The 21799-nt window shown below is 45.2% G+C and overlaps 1 protein-coding gene across 1 annotated transcript in view; it reads left to right on the forward strand.

Annotated features, from left to right (window-relative positions):
- LOC139310091 (uncharacterized) overlaps window positions 1-12631 on the forward strand; it is a 126966-nt gene extending 114335 nt beyond the window's left edge. Inside the window, exons 30-37 of the mRNA XM_070934245.1 lie at window positions 843-937; window positions 3931-4051; window positions 4243-4390; window positions 6242-6321; window positions 6720-6838; window positions 8615-8747; window positions 11256-11305; window positions 12318-12631. Of these exons, the coding sequence (XP_070790346.1) occupies window positions 843-937; window positions 3931-4051; window positions 4243-4390; window positions 6242-6321; window positions 6720-6838; window positions 8615-8747; window positions 11256-11305; window positions 12318-12494 (923 nt within the window). The 3' untranslated portion in view covers window positions 12495-12631. The remainder of the gene's footprint in view (window positions 1-842; window positions 938-3930; window positions 4052-4242; window positions 4391-6241; window positions 6322-6719; window positions 6839-8614; window positions 8748-11255; window positions 11306-12317) is intronic.
- The last annotated feature ends 9168 nt before the right edge of the window (window positions 12632-21799 follow it).

Genomic DNA, 21799 nt, shown 5'->3' on the forward strand with positions numbered 1-21799 from the left:
GCAGTTCCCTTCACCCAGCCTCAGACTTCTCCCAAATAAATCCAGCCACAAGCCAGCCAAGATTAGTCCACAAGGCAATGGCCAATAGTCCATAAAACAATAGAAAGTTACCCCAACAAGTAAGTCCACCAAACAAACTTAAAGCCATCAGGCAAAACTGAAAATACATCCATGAGAGCTCACTCGGCAAGAGAAGTTCAGAGTTTCTAAGTCAAGGAGGAAGCACGAACAAACACACAGTCATAAACCAAATACGTTGTTCCCAGCAACACCTCCCTCTGCCTGCCATGATAAATAGCTTTCCAATGCAACCCATCAAGACAGGCGGGGCCTTCTCCTGAGTAATCTGACAGATCTCCTTTGGTCTTGTCTTTTCTCTGTCCTGTGTGCTTTCGGATCCACCATGGAAAGCAGCTCCTCCTTCTCCTCTTCACTCACCTGCAAACTGTCCCCAGCTGAAGCCCCTCATAAATCTCTTTCGGCCGGCAGTTCAGAGTCATTAATTAACCCAGTTCCTGACGTGCCAGGAATGAGCTTGTCCTCCCTCTAGCCGGCCTCCGAGGAAGAGTCAGAGGAGTTGTCCAAGGAAGACATCACACCGACAAGCCCAGCATCTTAACCGCTGAGCCACCCTATTTAAGGACCCATCTTTCCAGAATTTACCCCACTTCCATTTTTCTGTGGAGTGCGACTTTCGATAGCCACCTAATTTTCCTATTTACCCTTCTTATCCTTTTCAAGGAATCCTTGAGTCATAGTGTCTTGCCTAGCCTCCAGGTCATTAGGTCTTCAGCTTTTGTAGAAAATTCAAAGGTCTAAGAAAAGTGCCTCTCTCTTTCCAGATGAAAGTGAAGTTTTGTCTATGTGTGGCTTGGCAAGAGAACACAAAGCAGAAGATCAAATGAAGAATCCCTGGAATACCAAGATCACCATCAGGGTAAGAGAGGCCTTTGGAGAAGAACGCTTTCTTTAGTTATACAGGTAGTCCTCGACTTACAACAGTTCATTTAGTGACCGTTCAAAGTTACAACGGCACTGGGGAAAAAAATGACTTATGACCATTTTTCATACTTACGAACTATTTATTTATTTATTTATTTATTTATTATTAAATTTCTATACCAATTTCTATATTGCAGCATCCCTATGGCCACGGGATCTAAATGTGGACGCTTGGCAACTGACTCCTATTTATGACGGTTGCAGTGTCCCAGGGTCATGCAATCCCCCCTTTTGCGACCTTATGACAAGCAAACTCAATGGAGATGCTAGATTCACGTCATAAATAGGAGTCAGTTGCCAAGTGTCTGAATGTTTGCTCTTGTGACCATGGGGATGCTGCCATGGTCATAAGTATGAAAAATGGTCATAAAGCACCTTTTTCAGTGCCGTTGTAACTTTGAACAGTCACAAAATGTACTGTTGTAAGTCAAGGACTACTCGTTTTTTTCTCCAAGATATTATACCCATTCCTCCTCTGGGTTTCCTTTTTATTACCTTGATTAGCTATCCTCGGGACATGCTGCATTTTTCAAAGTCCTTCCTCAAGTGCTCATACTTGGATAAAATATATTCGATGTACAATAGAGTGGCATGGGGATTTTTCTTGATGTTGACATTATTTTTATTGGAGATGCAAATTCAGCGGCATTAACTCAATAGCTGATGACTTACCAATCACCAGGGATCATTGCGATACAGAGAGAGACAGAGAGTTAACGATTTATTTTATCTTCTCTCTTTGTCCGTAATGGTGTTTGCTTTTGGTCTAAGACAGGGGTGTCAAACTCAATTTCATTGAAGGCCGCATCAGGACTGTGCTCAGTGGCGAAATTCAATTTTTTAAAAATTACCGGTTCTGTGGGCGTGGTTTGGTGGGCGTGGCAGGGGAAGGATACTGCAAAATCTTCATTCCCACCCTACTCTGGGGCCAGCCAGAGGTGGTATCTGCCGGTTTTCCAAACTACTCAAAATTTCCATTACCAGTTCTCCAAACTACTCAAAATTTCCATTACCAGTTCTCCAAACTACTCAAAATTTCTGCTACCAGTTCTCCAGAATCTGCTGGATTTCATCCCTGGCTGTGCTTGACCTCAGGGTGGGTGGGTGATAGGAGAGCCGACTGGGGGGGAGGGTGGGCTGGCCAGCTTGACACCACTCACTGGGCGTGGCGGACTGGGTAGGCATGGCCAGCCTGCTGCCACTCCCCAAACTGTTGGCATGTTTCCTATTTGCATTGGGTAGACCGGGCCGAAGTGTTGCAAGTAGACCAGGCCAAAGTGACATGGGTAGATTAGTCTGAAGTGATGCAAGCTGGCCCCTTACTTACTTCAGGGTGGCCCTGTGGGCCAGATCCAACCACATCCACATCACAGGCCCCTGGGTTTGAGTTTGACACCCCTGGTCTAAGAGATTGTTATTTTCTGTCACTTTGTTCGGCATCTACTCCCACACACACAGAGAACACAAGTGCCTACAAGTAGGCCCAAAGAACCATCTACCCTATTTCCCCCAAAATAAGACATCCCCTGATAATAAGCCCAATCGGGCTTTTGAGTGCATGGCAATAAGACCAAATGCTTATTTCAGAGTTCAAAAAAATATAAGACAGGGTCTTATTTTCGGGAAAACATGGTATATTGAAATACACACATACACTCATATATATAGAGGGCCTTGGTAGAAGCTCCTAACAATCTGGATCCTCATTTTATCGATCTCGGAAGGATGGAAAGCTGAATCAACCTTGAGCCAGTCAGGATCGAACTTCTGGCAGTGAGCAGAGTTAGCTTGCAATACTGCATTCTAACCACGCTTCTAGTTAAACACAAGAAAGAGCCAGGGGAAACCCCACCAATCAGACGGCATCCCTACAGGATTCCTGAATGGCTAAAAGGAGTGTTACAGACTGAGGTAGAAAAATAAATGCTCCAGATGATAAGATGATAATAGCCATCTGTAGATGATGGGTGCTCTCTCTCATTGTTTTGGTGCCAAATTAGAGTGGCGAGGTACGCTTTTGTGTGTATTTTAGACAGATAATCAGATTGGCAAAATTTGATGGTTACCTCGGGGAAACACGCACGGTAAGTGCTAAGTGCTAGAAAACAATCCAGCTCAGAGAGCACCAAGGACCCCTCATTTCAACTCTGAGCTACAAATATTATCTTTTATTTGTTATTATCCAAGGACCTGGAAAAAGTGGGGAAAAGGCAGAACTGTTGTAGTTGATTGCAACTCTTAGAGAGCAATCATTGCCCAGTATGGAGTACAGTACAGGTGGACCTAAGTCTAAGAACTAGGATTATCTAATATCACTTATAGGAAGATGGTGGTGCAGTGGTTAGAATGCAGTATTGCAGTCTAACTCTGCCCACTGCCAGGAGTTCGATCGTGACCAACTCAAGGTCGACTCAGCCTTCCATCCTTCCAAAGTCGGTAAAATAAGGACCCAGATTGTTGGGACAACATACTGATGTTGTAGACTATCCCGAGAGCCGTAAAGCAGTGTTCACCAACCTTTCTAGGTTGGCAGCCTGGCATGGAGGGGGGAGGGGAGGCTCTCGCAGCCCCATACGTGGTCGCAGCGGGTGCCAGTGCCCGCAGCCCCATTTGTGGTATACGCGCCTGCCGCTCACACGAATGGAGTTGTGAGTGATAGTGCCTGCCGCTCATGCGGCCCAGTTGTGAATAGGCCACAGCCCAGTAGTGGGTCACGGGCTGACAGGTGGGAAACCCCTGTTGTAAGTTACTATGGGGCAATATATACAGCAAATTCTAAGTGCTATTGCTATGGTAATATTACAAATTCTTCAGTTAACGTTGAATAGCGAATAAATCCTATTGAATGCAGTGGGAATTATCTCCAAGGAAAACTATGTAGGATGCTTTTGTGACTTACTCGTGGTGATTTTTCTTTTCCGATCACAGCGTACTGGTGGGACAGGGTTTGACAACTGCAAAGGAACCCTCGTTTCTGAGTATTTTATCTTGACAGCAGCTCACTGTTTCACTATCGACGATACGGCCGACCAGATCAGAGTCACAATTGGTAAGCAGTAAGCACAATTATCTTTTGAGAGGAAGCTGGTAGCGTGGTCACCTGGCCAGGAAAGAAACATGCCTGGGCTTCAGTTTCAGAGTAACCAAATGGGCAGAGTCAGCTGATGATCCCACCATGTGGCGATAAGCTATGCAACCCAAGACAGCAGAAAGTCTATGTTTTACTTTCCTGTTTCCTAGACAAGAAAGAGTATCCCGTGGCTGCTGTTCAACTCCACCCACAATACAACATCGGAAAGCTAAAAAATCGCGGAATCCCCGAATTCTATGATTATGACGTCGCCCTGATAAAGCTTGAGAAAAAAGTTGAGTTCAGTTTCTATGCAAGGTGAGATCTCGCAGGGAGAGAGAGGGAGATAAATTGCAGAGCACTTTCAATTCTGTCTCAAAGGAACATTGGAATCAAGACATTGGTTCTGATTTAGTTGTACAAAGTGCGTAGGGTTTTTTTAATCTCAGACTTTTATTATCAAGGATGAGCTGGTTGTTTCATATTTAAAAGGCAAATTGATGGGATGATATGTCTTAAATCAGTGAGTGTGTGCGGTGGCCTAGAGGTGGAGTTCTCGCCTCCCAATCAGGAGGCTGTGAGTTTGATCCTAGGTAGAAGCAGATATTTATCTCTCTGAGCACAGTGCAGTGGTGGGATTCAAATAATTTAACAACCGGTTCTCTGCCCTAATTATTGGCTGGGTGGATGTGTCACTGGGTGGGCGTGGCCAACTCGACATGACTCATGTCGAGGGCTGCCTCACCTCACCCGGCCTCTCTCCTCGCCCCTCCCCTCCCAGCCTCTCCTCGCCCAGTCTCTCCTCACTGGGCAGCTCGCCTTGCCCGTCCTCTCCTTGCTGGGCAGCTCACCTCGCCCAGCTGCTCACCTGGCCTTCAAAATAAGCACAACATGGAAGGCTTCCATCCTACGAAACAAGCCCAAGCAATGCCTCTCTCTCCACCAAAACAGGGTAGCCCATCTTCACATCTTTTCAAGTGCAGCCTCTCTTCCAAACGATCCTGTGTATAAGATGAGCAATGCACGCCGAATTGATCTGGAGGGGCGGGGGGAGGAGGATAACTACACGAAAAGTTAGCTATCGATTCTGGTGAACCCGCACGAACCGGCTGAATCCCACCACTGGTACAATGAGAATATATCTGCTGAAAAAAAATCTCTGCATTGGCGACAGGAAGGACATCCGGCCAGTAAATGCTCAGCTCCATTCAGTTGCCTAGACTCCACTCCGCAAGGGATTATGGGGTCATTCAAAGAAGATAATATGTTTTAAATCAGTGTTTTTCCAAACTGGGGAACTTTTAAGGGGTGTGGACTTTGACTCCAGGAATCCCTCAGCCAGCCTGGGACTTCCAGTTTTATTTTAGTTTGAAAATAAGTTATACATGAAAGAATTATCGTCCCCAGGGAAGAATAATTCTATTTAAAAAGATCTGGGTAGAAACTCAAGAGTCATAATGAGGCTCGGTTGATGTCTCCTTGCACTTCTTGACTGCCTTCAGAAGTGGTGGGTTCTCCATCACTAAAGGCTTTCAAAAAGAGACTGGACAACCACGTGTCTGAAATGATACAGGGCAGCGGCCCACAACTTTTTGGGCAGCAGGAACTGTTTCTGTGGAGAAAGTTTTTTTTCACACACTGGAGGGGGTGTGATTTTGTGTGCTCCCTGCATCCTGCAGATGGGGCTTCGCTTGTTAGCATGTTTTATTGTTTGTTTTGTTTGTTTTATTAAATTTATATACCGGCCTACTCCCGAAGGACTCAGGGCGGTGAACAGGCACAAAATAAATACATAAATACCAAAGTTAAAAACATAATTAAAACCAAATTAAATAATTTAGCCCAAGACAAATAAAAATCCCAATAATTTAAAACAAATTAAAATTTCAATTTAAAATTTAAAAGAAAGGGGAGAAAATTAGGCCAGGCCGGCTTGCTGGAATAGGAGGGTCTTAAGAGCACGGCAGAAAGTGCGCAGATCTGGGATCCTCCGTACCTCGGAGTACGGTTGGTTGCATGGCCTGGTTGCTGGCATGCTGCGGACCAGTGCCGGTCCATGGACTGGGGATTGGGAACCCCTGACTAGGGCCTTCTGCTCAAGCAGGAGGTTGGACTAGAAGACCCCTGAAGTCCCTTCCATTATTCTATGTTCTGTGTTCTCCCCTGCAGGCCAATTTGTTTACCGTGTACACAAGGAACAACCCGAGCTCTGAGGAAATCCCTTGCAACAACCACATGCAGAGATCATGGTAAGGGGATTGTTTATGTTTTAAAAGTAACCAACATGGGGCAGAAGGCACCAAATCTTCTCCCAAAGTAACATTTCTCAACCTTGGCAAGTTTTGTGGACTTCAACTCCCAGAATTCCTTTATGGCTCTTCTTTGAACCTGTTCTCTGAATTTCTTTACATCCCTCGTGTAACATGTTGCACTGTATCCTAGATGGATTCAATCTCGTTTATGAATGAATTGGACTTGGGGCAAACTTGCTTGAAACCCTGGCCATCACTGGTCCATGGGATTGCTGATTCTTCCAGCATCTTCCCCTATTCCTTTTTTCTCCTCACTAGATGTTCCTCTTCCTTCCAAAGGAAGGAACTTCCTTTGGCATTTCATTAAGCTCTTTCCGTATTGTTTGGTTTAACAGAGAATGAGCTGCTACCTGTGGGAAACATTCGTTCTTTTTTTGTAAGTGACTGCAAGTACAAAAACCAAGACAACAATGGGCTAGTTCGCAGACATGTTCAAGTCAAGAATAGTGACAAGGTAAGATCTTTGAGCAAGAAACTCTAACAAGATTAGGTGGAGTGAGGCTCCCTTAAGTCAAATCTAACACCTGAGGACTCCAATATAGGAGGCCTTCCTTCCTTCCTTCCTTCCTTCCTTCCTTCCTTCCTTCCTTCCTTCCTTCCTCCCTCCCTCCCTCCTTTTCCTTCCTTCCCCTTTTCTTTCTTTCCTTCCTTCCTCCCACCCTCCCTCCCTCCCTTTTTCCTTCCTTCCTTCCCCCTTCTTCTTTCTTTCTTTCTTTCTTTCTTTCTTTCTTTCTTTCTTTCTTTCTTTCCTTCCTTTCTTTCTTTCCTTCCTTCCTTCCTTCCTTCCTTCCTTCCTTCCTTCCTTCCCTCCCTTCCCTTTCCTTCCCTTTCCTTCCCTTCCCTTCCTTCCTTTTCTTTGGATTCAGCCAATGCCTCAATTGAATACATTAAATTAATAATAAATGTAGATAATTTATATGACTGTTTGTTTTACATATATGACCCTGGCAGCTAATACCAAGAGCATATTCACACACAGAGAGAGATGTACACACGGATGCACACACACACACACACCTGAATAAAATCTCAAATAAATGTCTTCCAGGGTGTTTCTAGAACTAAATAATTATCAAGTTAGGATAACATCTATTTCCAGGGTGACTGAATCTTGTATATAGATAAAAGAGTTCCAAAGAAAGGAAAAATCCTGATCTTGATTTTAGAGGATGTCTATATTTTTTATGGGGAAAAAACATATTCCCTTCAAGGGGTACCTGCAGCCGGGGGTCAAATGGTCAAGATTTTACCTTGTCTGAGGATAGCTATTTGCTGGGAAGGGAATCAAAAAAGTCAAAATGACAATCACAACGCTCTGATTAGAGCTGACTTTTTTTTAAAAAAAAACTCTTTTCTTGAGACTCCTTTTGCTGAATTATACCACTTTGCTAAGTAGTGAGGTGTTTTTTTTCCCCAGTATTCCTAATGGACACATCAATTTGACCTACAAATTCCTTGTGTGTCCAGTCGCACTTGGCCAATAAAGAATTCTATTGTATTCAAAAAAATATATATATAATATGAACCTAATTTTCACTAAAATGGTAAATCTGTCCCAAACGGGCTGAGTTATAGAATGTCCTTTTATAATTTCTCCAAATTCTTCAAAGCTGAAAATTAGGCTTTGATGGATCAGGATTTTAATGTAGCTGTCACTCTGGCATATTGACTGTTATTTGGGTGAGCTCAGAGGTGGGCTTCAGCAGGTTCTGACCAGTTCTGGAGAACCGGTAGTGGACATTTTGAGTAGTTCGGAGAACCGGTAGTAAAAATTCTGACTGGCCCCGCCCCCATCTATTCTCTGCCTCCCAAGTCCCAGCTGATTGGGAGGAAATGGGGATTTTACAGTAACCTTCCCCTGGATTGGGGAGGGAATGGAGATTTTACAGTATTCTTCCCCTGCCACACCCACAAAGCCTTGCTACGCCCACCAAGCCACACCCACAGAACCGGTAGTAAAAAATTCTGAAACCCACCACTGGGTGAGCTGAATAGAGAATATGGGGCAGCTTGTAGCATCTCTTGAAAACAGGAAAGAGGAGACAGTGGCAAGATGGCTGCACCAATGTCATGAGTTGAGACTTACCCTAAACTGGGACTTATTAAAGACTGCATTCAAACAATCCCCACTCCAATGAACTATGGCTAAATGTAATGATTATGTATTGTCCCTTAATGATCATCTTTAATGATATGTTCAATTTTCTCCATTTCCATTTTCCATTTCCAGAAAATAGCCTGTGAACAAGATGCTCGGAATGCCAAATTCTACACAAACATTACCAATATCAAAGACGTAGTGACTGATAACTTTCTCTGCACGGGGGGACAGGACCCTGTGCTGGATCCCAATACATGCAAAGGTGAGCTGAATAATGGTACTCTCTGCTGTTTCTTCGTTTCCTATCCCTTTAAGGCCTCTCGAAACCAAGTTACCTCCAAAGCTTCATAGCAACCAATCTTGCAAGTCACAGTAGATCAGCATTTGCAGGAAGAAAGGGAATGATTTATTAACAATGTTTAAGGGTATAAATGCAAGGAGATCCTATATTTTCAAGGATCTAAGAAAATGCCCTTCTGTTCCTTTTGGCTCTGGACCCTAGTTATAATGGAGAGACAGCTAGGAACAAAAAATTGGACTTTTCAACAGTAACATTCACATAAACACAACAACAGGTATTAATACTGTATATTTCATTCTGAATGTACTATATAACAGAATTAACAGAATAACAGAACTGAAAAGGACTTTGGAGATCTTCTAGTCCAGGGGTGTCAAACTTGCGACCTGCGGCTGGATGCGTCACATGCTGGCAACGCACACCCCCAGTTTAGCGAGGGGGGGGGGAAGTTGCGATACGTCACATGAGGACAACTTGACAATGCAAGTTTGATACCCCTGGTCTAGTCCAACTCCCTGCTCAGGCAGGAAGCCCTATATTTCAGGGTCTTTCAGTGTAAATGCAACAGTTCATTAATATAACTGTCAAGTTTCCGAAAGATGCCCTAATTAATTCATGAGCCATGATCCAAACTTCAAAGGAAATATAGTGATTTATTTGGAGCAACATTCCGGCAATACTGGATGCAGTCAGGACTGAAGCCACGCAGATTTACGTCCCCCTATGACCCTGTCTCTCCCCTCCTCCCTGGCCATGTCATAAATCACATTCTCCAATTACCCACTTTGGCTGGCTGTGAAACCTAACACCCTCCTGATTGCGGTCAGAAAAAATGTATGGAATTCACTTCAGTTCTCCCTCCCTCCTGCTCATGGCAACTTGAAAGCTTTGCAAGTTGACAATAACTACACCCCCTAGACTTCGGAAAACAGGGGCATGATGGCTCAGCGGTTAAAGATGCTAAGCTTGTCAGCTGGAAAGCTGACGGCCCAGGTTCAAGACCTGAGCATTGGGTGAGTTCCCATTCTTGATTCAGCTTCTGCCCGCCTAGCAGTTTGAAAACATGCAAATGTGAGTAGATAAATAGGTACCATTTCAGTGGAAAGGTAACAGTTCTGTGCACCTTGGAGTATAGTCATCCTAGCCGCATGGCGATGGAAATGTCTTGGGACAACGCCAGTTCCCTTGGCTAAGAAACAGAGATGAGCATCACGCTCTAGAGTTGGACATGACTGAGCAGGGGAAATCTTTACCTATATCTTTAGACTTTGGAAACAGTTTTCTGATGCGAGCTGGTAAGGTTCAAATTGGATCACGTTACAGGGATGGGTCAGCTTGACTTACACAGAGAAATATTGGCACAGAGAAATATAAGGCATAGAGAATTTGGGAGAAATATTTATATATGCACAGAGTTTTTCATGGTAAGAAGTTATATATGGTTCTTCCTATCATATAGATTAACATTTCTCAGTCTTGTCAATTTCACGTTGGGTAGGCTTCAACTCCTAGAATTCCCCAGCCAGCATTTCCCCAGAATGATCAACTGGGGAATTCTGGGAGTTGAAATCCACCCATCTTAAAGTTGACAAGGTTGGGAAACACTGATATAGACAAATACATTCATATAATAATCTAGTTTTTTTAAGGAAAATCTGGAGAGGACTGTTTCTGGTAGAACCTCAGAAATTATAATGAAACCGGGAAGCCCCAGAGAATTCTCATAGAGTTGTTTTATGCAGCTTCAAAACCCATCAAATATGGTCATTAACAACTGTCACGCTAATACAGGGGTGGGGAACTATGGCCGCTTTATGACCTGTGGACTTCAATTCCCAGAATTCCTGAGCCAGCATGGGAGTCGAAGTCCACAGGTCATAAAGGGGCCAAAGTTCCCAACCCCTTCTCTAATACCCTGTTTCCCCCAAAATAAGACATCCCCTGATAATAAGCCCAATCAGACTTTTGAGCAGATGGCAATAAGGCCAAGCACTTATTTCAGGGTTCAAAAAAATATAAGATAGGGTCTTATTTTGGGGAAAACACAGTACACCCTCTTCCTCTAGTTTTTACATCACTGAATGAAGTCTACATTTGGATACATGTTGATCATCATCTCCTTTTAACGAGCCCATAATCCCTCACTGGATGGAATCTGGGCTACTGAATGGAGCTAGCAGAGTATTTACTGGCCGGATGCCCTTCCTGTCACCAATGTGGAGTTTTGTTCAGCAGAAATATTCTCATTGTGCCCAGAGAGAGAAATATCTGCCTAGGATCGAACTAACGGCCTCCTGATTGTGAGGCGAGAGCTCCACCCTTAGGCCACCACACCACTCATTTGGATACACGTTGATGCCTGTCTGAAATTCTCCCATGAGTTGGATTCCTGTGCGTTATATAGATTTGACCTCTCCATACCCAACTCAGTCCCTTGATTAAAAAATCCCTTTTCCTTTTGGCTTGCAGGTGATTCTGGTGGTCCTCTCATTATTCAGAAAAAGTTGCGTTATATTCAGGTGAGTGGTCATTTCACCGAAACTGCTAGACGACAGCAGGTGTGTATGAATGGCCCCAATTAAACCTGTCAGCTTCAGATCACTGCAGGGGTGAAACTCTTCTTATCTTTCTGTCCCAAAGGTGATTTTTCAAGAGGCAACCGGACTTTCTTTGTTTTTCCTCAAAGACGTTTTGCTTTTCATCCAAGAAGCGTTCCCAGTTCTTGGATGAGAAATGAACTGAAGAAGCTTCTAGGATGAGAAGTGAAACATCTTCAAGAAAAAGATGAAGTCCAGTTGCCTCTTGAAAAAGCACCTTCGGGACAACCATGACGTGGATGACTGAGAATCTCCATAGACATATTATCTTTCTGCTATGTGTAAGTTGGCTGCGTGCAGGGGTGGGCTTCAAAAATTTTAGCAAGGGGTTCTCTGCCTGGTTGCTGGGTGGGCGTGGCCATGGTGGGGCTGGTTGCTGGGTCGGCCTCCTGCACCATGGTGGGGGGGGTTGCCCTCCCCGGGCTCCAGAAGCTTTCCTTGAGCCTCCGGGAGGGCAAAAACTGCCTCCCCAGGCTCCGGAGGCCCTCTGGAGGCCGGAAACTGGCCCCCATTCCTGAACTTCCGGTAGGCCTGTTTTTTGCCCTCTCCGAGCCTCCGTGCGCACCCTGCACTTACCTGCATCCAAAACAGGCCGCGTGGGGACTCCTGGGAGGGGTGGGGTGGGCAGGGCCAGCCAGGAGTGGGATTTGAGGGTTCCCCGAACTGCACAGAATCTTAGCTAGAGGTTCTCCTGAACCCCTGCGAACCCCCAGCAGCCCACCTCTGGCCACATGTCCCTCAATGCCAAAAATTATCACAGAATCTTCTGATTGAACGGAGATCTGTTTGCAGCCATAATTTCATCAACTTTGGTAAAGCAAAGTCACGTAAGATTTTCCCCCCCCCCTTTATCTGATGTTGGTTTCCCTTCAATGAAAGCTGTCAGACCCCAGGTTTGAGTTTCTCACGTTTTTTCTATCTCTACCTTCTTTAGGTTGGCGTGATTAGCTGGGGTGTGGTTGATGTCTGCGGTCGCCATGGTACAACATGTGAGGAACCCGACAAATCAAAGAAACGTACCTCCTATTCCAGGGATTTTCACCTCAACCTCTTCAGAGTCATTCCATGGCTCAAACAACAGCTGGCGGACGAGGGACTGGAGTTCATCTAGACATATTCTCTTCCCAACCCCTTCAGATGCTCTGTGTAAATAGAAATAATTCTCTACAAAACTTGCCAAGTAAAGTCTGTGTTAACAATGGCTATCCGATGTAACTGTATAGACAAAAAAATAAATAAATGTGATATATGTTGTCCTTTGCTTATCTATGTTGGAATAGTGGGGCTTAGTTTCTCAATTCAATTCAAAACCTTTAGTTTCAGAGTACAACATGTGTACAATGAGATCGGCTGAGCCAACCTTCGTGCATGAGTGGTGAAATTCAAATTTTTTTTACGAATGGTTCTGTGGGCATGGCTTGGTGGGCGGGCAGGGGAAGGATACTGCATAATCTCCATTTCCACTCCACTCGTGGGGGAAGGATATTGCAAAATCTCCATTCCCACCCCACTCTGGGGCCAGCCAGAGGTGGTATTTGCCGGTTCTCCAAACTATTCAAAATTTCCACTACCGGTTCTCCAGAACCTGTCAGAACCTGCTGGATTTCGCCCCTGGCCCCAACCCAATACAACTCACAATGAAAGACAGTAAAAGAAAAGAAAAATCCCTAACCCAGTGAATCCTACTAACAAACACACTGTCAGGTTTCGAGGTCTCGAAACCTGTTTCAACCTGTTGCAGGTTTCAAGCTGCATTTACTCTAGTGCTGACACACACAATCCTACTGCACCATGTGAATTTATTGCACATCGCACTGGCCCCGCGAGTCAATCGTACTATGTTGTTGCAAAGTTATTTTCTGTTCAAAAACCTGACAGTTCACGGATAAAAACTGTTCTTCAGCCTATTTGTGCGTCTGCCTATGCATCTATATCTCCTTCCCAACGGCAGGAGAATAAAGAAGCGCTGACCAGGATGTGAGTCGTCCCTGAGGATTTTCCTCACTCTTCTAAGGCAGCGAGCCCTAGCAATCACGTCTAGTGGTATCAGGGGAACAGCCCACGATGTTTTGTGCTGTGCTCACCATACTCCGTAATATCTTTCTATCCGCGGCTGTCAAGCCAGCATACCACACCGTAATGCGCTGAGTGAGGACACTTTCTATTGTGGACCGGTAAAAGGAGGTCATCAGTTGTTGTTCCACTTAACTTTTTTTGCAAGACTCTAAGGAAGTGGAGTCTCTGTTGGGCCTTTCTGGTCACCTGAGTCGTGCTGATTTTCCAGGTGAGAATCTTCACTGAGGTAAACTACAAAGAAGCATCTGGGGAAAAAAATCAAGATGGTGACTGCTTGGGGACCCTGAGCACTCCGTAGATAGTAATAGTAGTTTGTTAACTTATTAGTCTTATGACAATATCAAAATTTCCACCCCACTTCAGGGCTTGGGAGCCCCTTCAGTCCCTTGGGAGTTGGGCAGCATAGAAATGCGACAAAATAAAATAAAAATAAATAATTAATAAAAGATAAGATTAAAAAAAATAAACAAAGCATAGGATCTACTTCAGATACCAGAAAATACAGTACAGGTAGTCCTCAACTTACGACCACAACTGAGCCCAAAATTTCTATTGCCAAGCGAGACTAGGGTGAAGTGAATTTTGCCCTATTTTACAACCTTTCTTTCCACAGTGAATCCCTGCGGTTGGTAAGTGAAACTAGCTTCCCCACAGACTTTGCTTGTCAGACGTTTGCCAAAGGTGATTATATGACCCCCAGAGACACCACAGCCATCATAAATATGAGTCAATTTGCCAAGGTCTGAATTTTGACCATGTTACCATGGGGATGCTGCAATGGTCATAAGTGTGAAAAACCTCTTTTTCAGTGCCGTTGTAATTTCGAACAGTCACTAAACAAACTCTTATAAATTGAGGATTAACTGTATAAGCAATATATTTGATGGCTGAGGCACCTTCCAAATGTCTTTTTGAAATGTGGCAGGTGATTCCATGGCCCATATTTGGCCATGGAACCCAATAACTTGGTAGTACAGTGGTAGAGCCTTGGTAGTACAGTGGTCTAAAGCACCCTCTTATTAAGACCAGCTGCCTGCAATTACTGCAGGTTCGAATCTCGCCAGGCTCAAGGTTGACTCAGCCTTCCATCCTTTCTAAGGTAGGTAAATTGAGGACCCAGTTGTTGTCATGGTAAATGTCTAACTACAACATCTCCCTGATCACCCGGCCCTGCAAGGGTTAACTGACCACATATCCCATAACCCCTGTAACCACTCCTTACCTCTTTGCCCCTCCTCCTGGGTATAATAGCTCCAACCACGAGGTCCACATTTATTCCAGATGTATACCTGAAGGGAAAAGGTACAAGGTCAGTGACCTCCAGTACCATTAAACCTACAATAAAGCTACACAAAAAAAAATTGAAGTCTGTCTTTGAGTTATTGGGCTAGCTTTTAACAAAATGGTAGCAGAGGTCGGTTGCCCATAACTCCAGATAATGACTGAACCCAATATCTACCCTGAAGAAGCAAACAGAGCACAGACCAGAGCTCTTACCAAGAAGATGGCTGAGAAACTTGCAACCAAAGCCACAGCCATGGAGGAGACAGAAGCTGGAAGCGAGCAGGACTCCAGCCTGGACTCACAATCAGATGAAGAGGGGCCATCCAAGGAAATCACCGCCCTGGAAGGAGAAACAGCACAGAAAATGAATAAATTCAAACTCTCCATCCTGAAACTGATGGAGGCAAGCAGCGACAAAGAGAACCTCATCGCGGACCTTCAAAGCCTCTTCAAGCAGCAAGAAGCAGCGATTGAGGCACCAAAGACCACCGAGAGAGAAAAGCTAGCAAAAAAGGGTAAGCCACCCCAACTCGAAGATCCCGAGCTGGCCGAATCCATTTCCGTGCCCTCTTCCCGGCGGCCATCTTGGGACGAGCACCAGCCAATGGGATGCCAGGATTTGAATCCCTTGGCGCGAAAATGCTCAAACCCCGAAACAGACAAGGGGGACTCAGAAAGCGACAACGAAGAGCCCAACTCTGAAAGCGACCACGAAGAGATCACAATAACTAAGAAAAAAACGCCTACCGATCTCGAGTTGCAAAAGGCAATCGAGACCATCACCGCTGCCCTCGGCTCCGCTTTCGAGCCTCCTGCAGCACTCAAAAAATCAAAGAAAAATCCTGGAAAACACAAGAAGGCCAGGACAACCAACGACGACCAGGCGACCGAGCCACAGCCACCTAAAAACACCACGCACACCAACAACCGGCACAAAAAACCGCCCACCTGCAGGAAGGATCAACCGCAGGACTCGAACTCGCCACCCGCTACACCAACTACGCGAGGCCCGAGGGAGAAGAGGAGAACCGGCTACTCACCCGCACCACGACATCCACCAGGCTGATCCACGCGACCAGGGACCAGCAACCACGAGGGAAGATCCGCCACCGCCGCCGCCGCCATCACCGCCGAGCCGCTGGGTGCAGGAAATCCTCAACCTACGACCTCTGCGCCGCCGACCCGCGGAAGTCCTCGACTTACGACCGCGTCGCCTCCTCCCCTCCTCCCCTTCTTCGCCGGGGATCCAGCCGTCCAGCAGTGGTGTCCACCTTCAGGAGGAACCTTCGGACCCACCGGGGGTGGGTCCAGCCTCCCACCGACAGGCCTAGGCCTAGGCCTGGGAGCTCCAGCAACAGGAACCTCACCCGATGGACTCCAGCGCAGAATGAGCTTCGCGCATGGCCAGTACCTGCCTGTAACAAGAGAAGCAAGCTACATAGATCCAAGCAAGTACAGAATGGCCACAGACATCCCAAAGCCTTATTGTGAGTTCAATCACAGTTTGGACCATGGACAGCTCCCCTCAGTAAGTAACCTTACTAACATTTCTGGGGCAAATTATGCCAATTTGCCAAAATTACAGTTAGATGTGGGTAATGTTATAGAATGGAGTCAGCAATTGAGAATTGCTCTCATGAGAGAGAATGCACTGTTCCTAGCTAACAGACCTCCCCAAAAGCCCTGGTCACTGGAAATTGACTGTATTCATCACAGGGCATTTTGTATCATGTTAACCTCCATTCCATCTGCCATGTATCCGTCTATTGAGGACAATCTGACTGTTTATGATGTTATGCAAAAACTATGTAACCTGTTTTATAGCCAGAGTAGAGCCACAACCACTAGAATATCTAGGGAGTTCCACTCCACCAAGCACAAGGCAGGGGTCCCCATGAGTGAGCACATTTTAAAGATGAATGCTACAAGGGCAGAGCTCATGCAGAGGGGGGAAATCATCACTGAAGAGAGCATGATAAGCATAATCATAAACTCTCTTGATAGCAGTTGGGACAGCTTCATAACCCAACTAAATAGCCTCAGCTTGCAATACCTAACACTAGGCACACTGACCAGTCAGCTCATTGCAGAGGACACTCTGAGGAGGGACCGCCAACTGTCCAGAAGGGATCCTAGACCCACGAAGAGGGTGGATTTCCAAGATAGGGCCAGGGTTACCTCAGAATGTTATTCTTATGGGTCAAGGAACCACTTAAAGAGGGATTGCCCCAGGAACCACAGGGATAGGGGACAGCACGACAGCAGAGGGGGGAGGTCACCTGAACGCAGGTACCCAAAGGAAAGGGGGCGAGGGTGGTCACCCAACCCCAGGAAGCACCACGAGCGCAGATACCACTCCAGGGACAGTAACTCTGGCTCCATGTATGGAATCAGGCACGATGACCCAAATGACAAACATAAGGCAGAGAGAAACACATGGCTCCTGGACTCAGGGGCCACAAGCCACACTACTTGTAACCCAGAGCTGCTAGACTCACTCACAGAAATAGACTCAGAAATAAAGGTGGCAAACCAAAGCAAGGTCAAAGTGGTGGGGAAAGGAAACGTACACATCACACAGATAGGGGATTTAAAAGGGGTACTGTATGTGCCAGAGATACCCCACAACGTGCTAGCCATCACAAAACTGACACGGGACACAAACATAGAGATAAAATTCAAAGATGGAAAGGCACACTTGATCAAGCAAGGGAAAGAGATAGGAAAGGTAACCATACATGAGGGACTTCCTTACTTCACACCCAACGCAAGGGAGGAAGAAGGCATTGATACCAACACGAACCACAAAGTAGACGAGTGTCCAGAAATAGAGGGGGTGCAGAAGAGGCAGGGAGTGGCCATGGGAATGCCAACAAGTCTGTATCTATCGGGAAGCCATTGCATGATAACTGCGCCCACCTCCTCCACAGGAGGCTGGGACACATAAGTTTCCCCATTGTAAAGAAAATGACAGAATGTACCGAGGGTCTCAAAGTAAAGAACTGTGAAAACTACTTGGAGTGTTCGATCTGTAAGCGTTCTAAGATCAAGGTTAAGGCCATCCCCAGGGGATCCAAACGAACCACAGAGTCCCCCTTCCAATTGGTGCATATGGACTTGGTAGGGCCATTGAAACCCTCTGTAGGGCATAGGAAGCGATTCTTCCTCACGATTGTGGATGACTACACCAGATACGGGTATGTCTACTCCCTCAGACACAAAAACGAAGTATTCCAAAGGTTTAAAGAATTCCACAGAAGAGTAGACATGCAGCATAACATGAAAATAAGGCAAATAATGACAGACAGGGGCTCAGAATTCATGGCCAAGGAATTCACGAGGTGGCTGAGAAAACAGGGCATAGCGCATTACACCTCTTCACCTTTCTCCCCCTTCCAAAATGGGGTTTCAGAGAGAAAGAACGGCGTGTTGCAAACCATGATGAGGTGCGCTCTGGAGGATGCTGGGATGGGGCAGCATTTCTGGTCAGAGGCACTACACTACGCCAATTACACCCTGAATAGACTGTGGTCAAGCTCTATCAATAAGACACCATACGAGATGCTATACAACAGAAAGCCCAACATCGCACACTTACACATATTCGGTGCGCCAGCCGATGTCCACATCCCCAGGCAATTAAGAAAGAAAGGGAAAAAATTATCAAAAAGACTGAGATTCGTGGGTTACGAACTGGGCACAAAGGGCTACAGATTTACCGACAACAACAACCGTTTTGTGGTTTCCAGGTCAGCCAATTTCCACGAAAATGCAAACTGGTCGAGGGTGCACTCCAACGACATTCCCACCAATAGGGTCACATTCGAACATGGCCAAGGGGAAAAGGAGGTCAGAGAGGTCGGAGGGCATAAAGCCAACAATCGCAAGGCAAGCGTCAGAGAGTGGAAAGAAGGACACCCTTCCCTGAAGATAGATGACCTGACAGACAAAGAGGCAGACAACATGCAGGAAACTGAGCCAACCCCCAGCAGGCCAGTCAGAGAAACCAGAAACAAGCTGCCAAGGAAGCTGGAGAACTACGTCATGGCCATCCACAACACCCATTTCACACCCAGCTCATACGAGGACATCCTCGGGCTCCCCCAGAAAGAGAAAGAAAAATGGATATCTGCCATGGAAAAAGAGATGGAGAGCCTAAGGAACCTCCAAGTATACTCACCTGCCCAAATTCCAGAGGACAAAAAACCAATAGGAACCAAATGGGTGTTCAGAGTTAAGACTTTAGAAGACAACAAGGTCCTGTACAAGGCAAGGCTAGTCGCACAGGGCTTCACCCAAAGATACCCCGAAGACTATACAGACACCTACTCGCCTACCGTCAGGGCGGAGAGTGTCAAAAGCGCCCTGGTGGTGGCCACCATCCTGGGCTTGGAAGTTTTCCAATTCGACGTACAAACAGCGTACCTGCACGCCGAGTTGGACAAAGAGATATACGTCAAAGCACCGCCTGGGTACAACGAGGGCGAGAACCAGACCTGGCTGCTGAACAAAAGCCTGTATGGGCTCAAGCAGTCGGGCAAAAGGTGGTATGACTGCCTAGCCAAAGCTCTCAGATCCATGGGCTTCGAGGCCACCTCAGCCGACAAATGCTTCTTCACGAAGAGAGAAAACAACACATTCGAAGGTGTGCTCGCTTACGTGGACGACATCTTGTACATCAGCAAACACAAGGACAGATGTGACAAGTTCGCCACTGAGCTGGGTAGCCACTTCTCCCTAAAGTCACTTGGAAAGATCGATAAATACCTAGGGGTCCAAGTGATAAAAACCAACAAGGGTTTCCGCCTCTCCCAGAAAGAAAAAATCATCGAGCTGCTGTCCAAATGCAACATGTCCGAAGCAAAACCCAGCGAGACCCCCATGCAACCAGAGTTCCTGAAGACTATGTACGAGGAATCTGAACCTTTCACAGACAATAAGTTGTATAGATCAACGATAGGGTCACTGCTGTATATATCCAACTGGACCAGGCCCAACATCTCCTTGGCTGTCAATCTGCTGTCCAGACATGTAAGCAAACCCACAGTAACACACTGGAACGCCATCAAAAGACTACTTAGATACTTAAAATTCAGCGCGGATGCACAACTCTGTCTAGAGCCAGAAACATCCGAGAAACCAAAGCTAACCTGCTATACTGACGCTGATTGGGCTGGGGACATAGAGTGCAGAAAAAGCACCTCTGGCTACGTGCTACTACTCAACAATTGCCCCATCCATTGGTACACTGGAAAGCAAAAACTGGTGGCCACATCAACTATGGAAGCAGAATTCGTTTGCCTATCCAAGGCCACAAACAACTTAGTGTGGTTCGATGACCGGCTCTGCAACATCTGGGCTGAACCCTCATACCCAATAGTCATCCACGAAGACAACAAGGCAGCGATAGAGATCTCAAAGGCCGATGCTATAGGTCAGCGATCTAGGCACATTGACATTAAATACAAACACGTCAGGCAGTTTTCAGAAATAGGTTTCATTAAGGCAGTACACTGTGACACAGAGGAGCAGACAGCAGATATTCTCACTAAACCCCTACTACATAAACAGCATGCGTACCTCATGTCTAAAATGCGTGTTTACATGTAATCCGTGCCTGTGCGTGTATATTCTCTCTGTGTATACAACCACTTCCCCAGGTACCCAGTTAGACATTTAGAGGGGGTTTTGTCATGGTAAATGTCTAACTACAACATCTCCCTGATCACCCGGCCCTGCAAGGGTTAACTGACCACATCCCATAACCCCTGTAACCACTCCTTACCTCTTTGCCCCTCCTTCTGGGTATAATAGCTCCAACCACGAGGTCCACATTTATTCCAGATGTATACCTGAAGGGAAAAGGTACAAGGTCAGTGACCTCCAATACCATTAAACCTACAATAAAGCTACAGAAAAAAAATTGAAGTCTGTCTTTGAGTTATTGGGCTAGATCCAGCTTTTAACAGTTGTGGGGGCAATAAGCTGACTTTGTATAAATATACAAAAGGATGAAGGCTATTGCTTAGCTTAGCACATTGTAAGCCGCCCTGATTCTCCGGAGAAGGGCGGCATATAAATCAAATTAAAAAATAAAATAAAATAACTAACTAAATCTTTCTCTGAAAAGGCCCTTCTTGAGAATTCTGTCAAATTCATTGATAAGTATTTTTCAAACTGGAAAATAATTTTGTTCCTAGCCAACTGATTTCACATTTTTGCTGATAACGTCATGCCAATTTGGCCACCAATATCTAGGACTCTTTGTTTAAAAATCCCCCTTGCCTGGGAAGGAGGCAGTTGAGAGTAAATACTAGGTGGAAAACACAGGTTGTGAAACAAATGAAACAAATAACTTTTTTTTTTTAAAAACCTTTATTAACATTTAAAATCCAAAAATACAAGTTAAAATACCTCTATAAGAAAAATACATCCGTAATAATTATACAATTCAACATCTTTCTGACAGTACTTAATTCTTAACTTTCTTCATCTATTCCCACATATTCCTACTTAATCGACATATTTAATTACATTTTATACCTTATTTTGTTCTATACATTCCTTATTTTTAATTTCTATCCATTGATATCAATTATCCCAAGTTAAGTAATATGCTGAGTCTTCCTTATTATTTAATTCTAAAGTAAGTTTGTCCATTTCTGCACATTCAAAAATTTTCCAGATTATTGCACAGTCTGTTGGAATAGTGGACATTTTCCAGGCTTGCACAAATACAATTCTAGCTGCTGTAGTTATATGAATAATTAAATATTTTATCCTTTTAGGATAATTTTCTTTGAAACAAATCACTTAAATATGAGCCAATGGTGTGCAGCAGCAGCCAAAAGAGCCAATACAATCCTAGGCTGCATTAATAGATGAATAGAATCAAGATCACGTGAAGTATTAGTACCGCTTTACAAAGCCTTAGTATGGCCACACTTGGAATTTTGCATCCAGTTTTGGTCACCGCAATATTTTTTAAAAATGTTGAGACTCTGGAAAGAGTGCAGAAAAGAGCAACAAAGATGATTAGGGGGCTGGAGACTAAGA

The sequence above is a fragment of the Pituophis catenifer genome, unplaced genomic scaffold, assembly GCF_029215685.1.
Source record: "Pituophis catenifer annectens isolate HBS135680 unplaced genomic scaffold, rPitCat1.0.hap2 SCAF_2, whole genome shotgun sequence".
NCBI lineage: Eukaryota > Metazoa > Chordata > Lepidosauria > Squamata > Colubridae > Pituophis > Pituophis catenifer.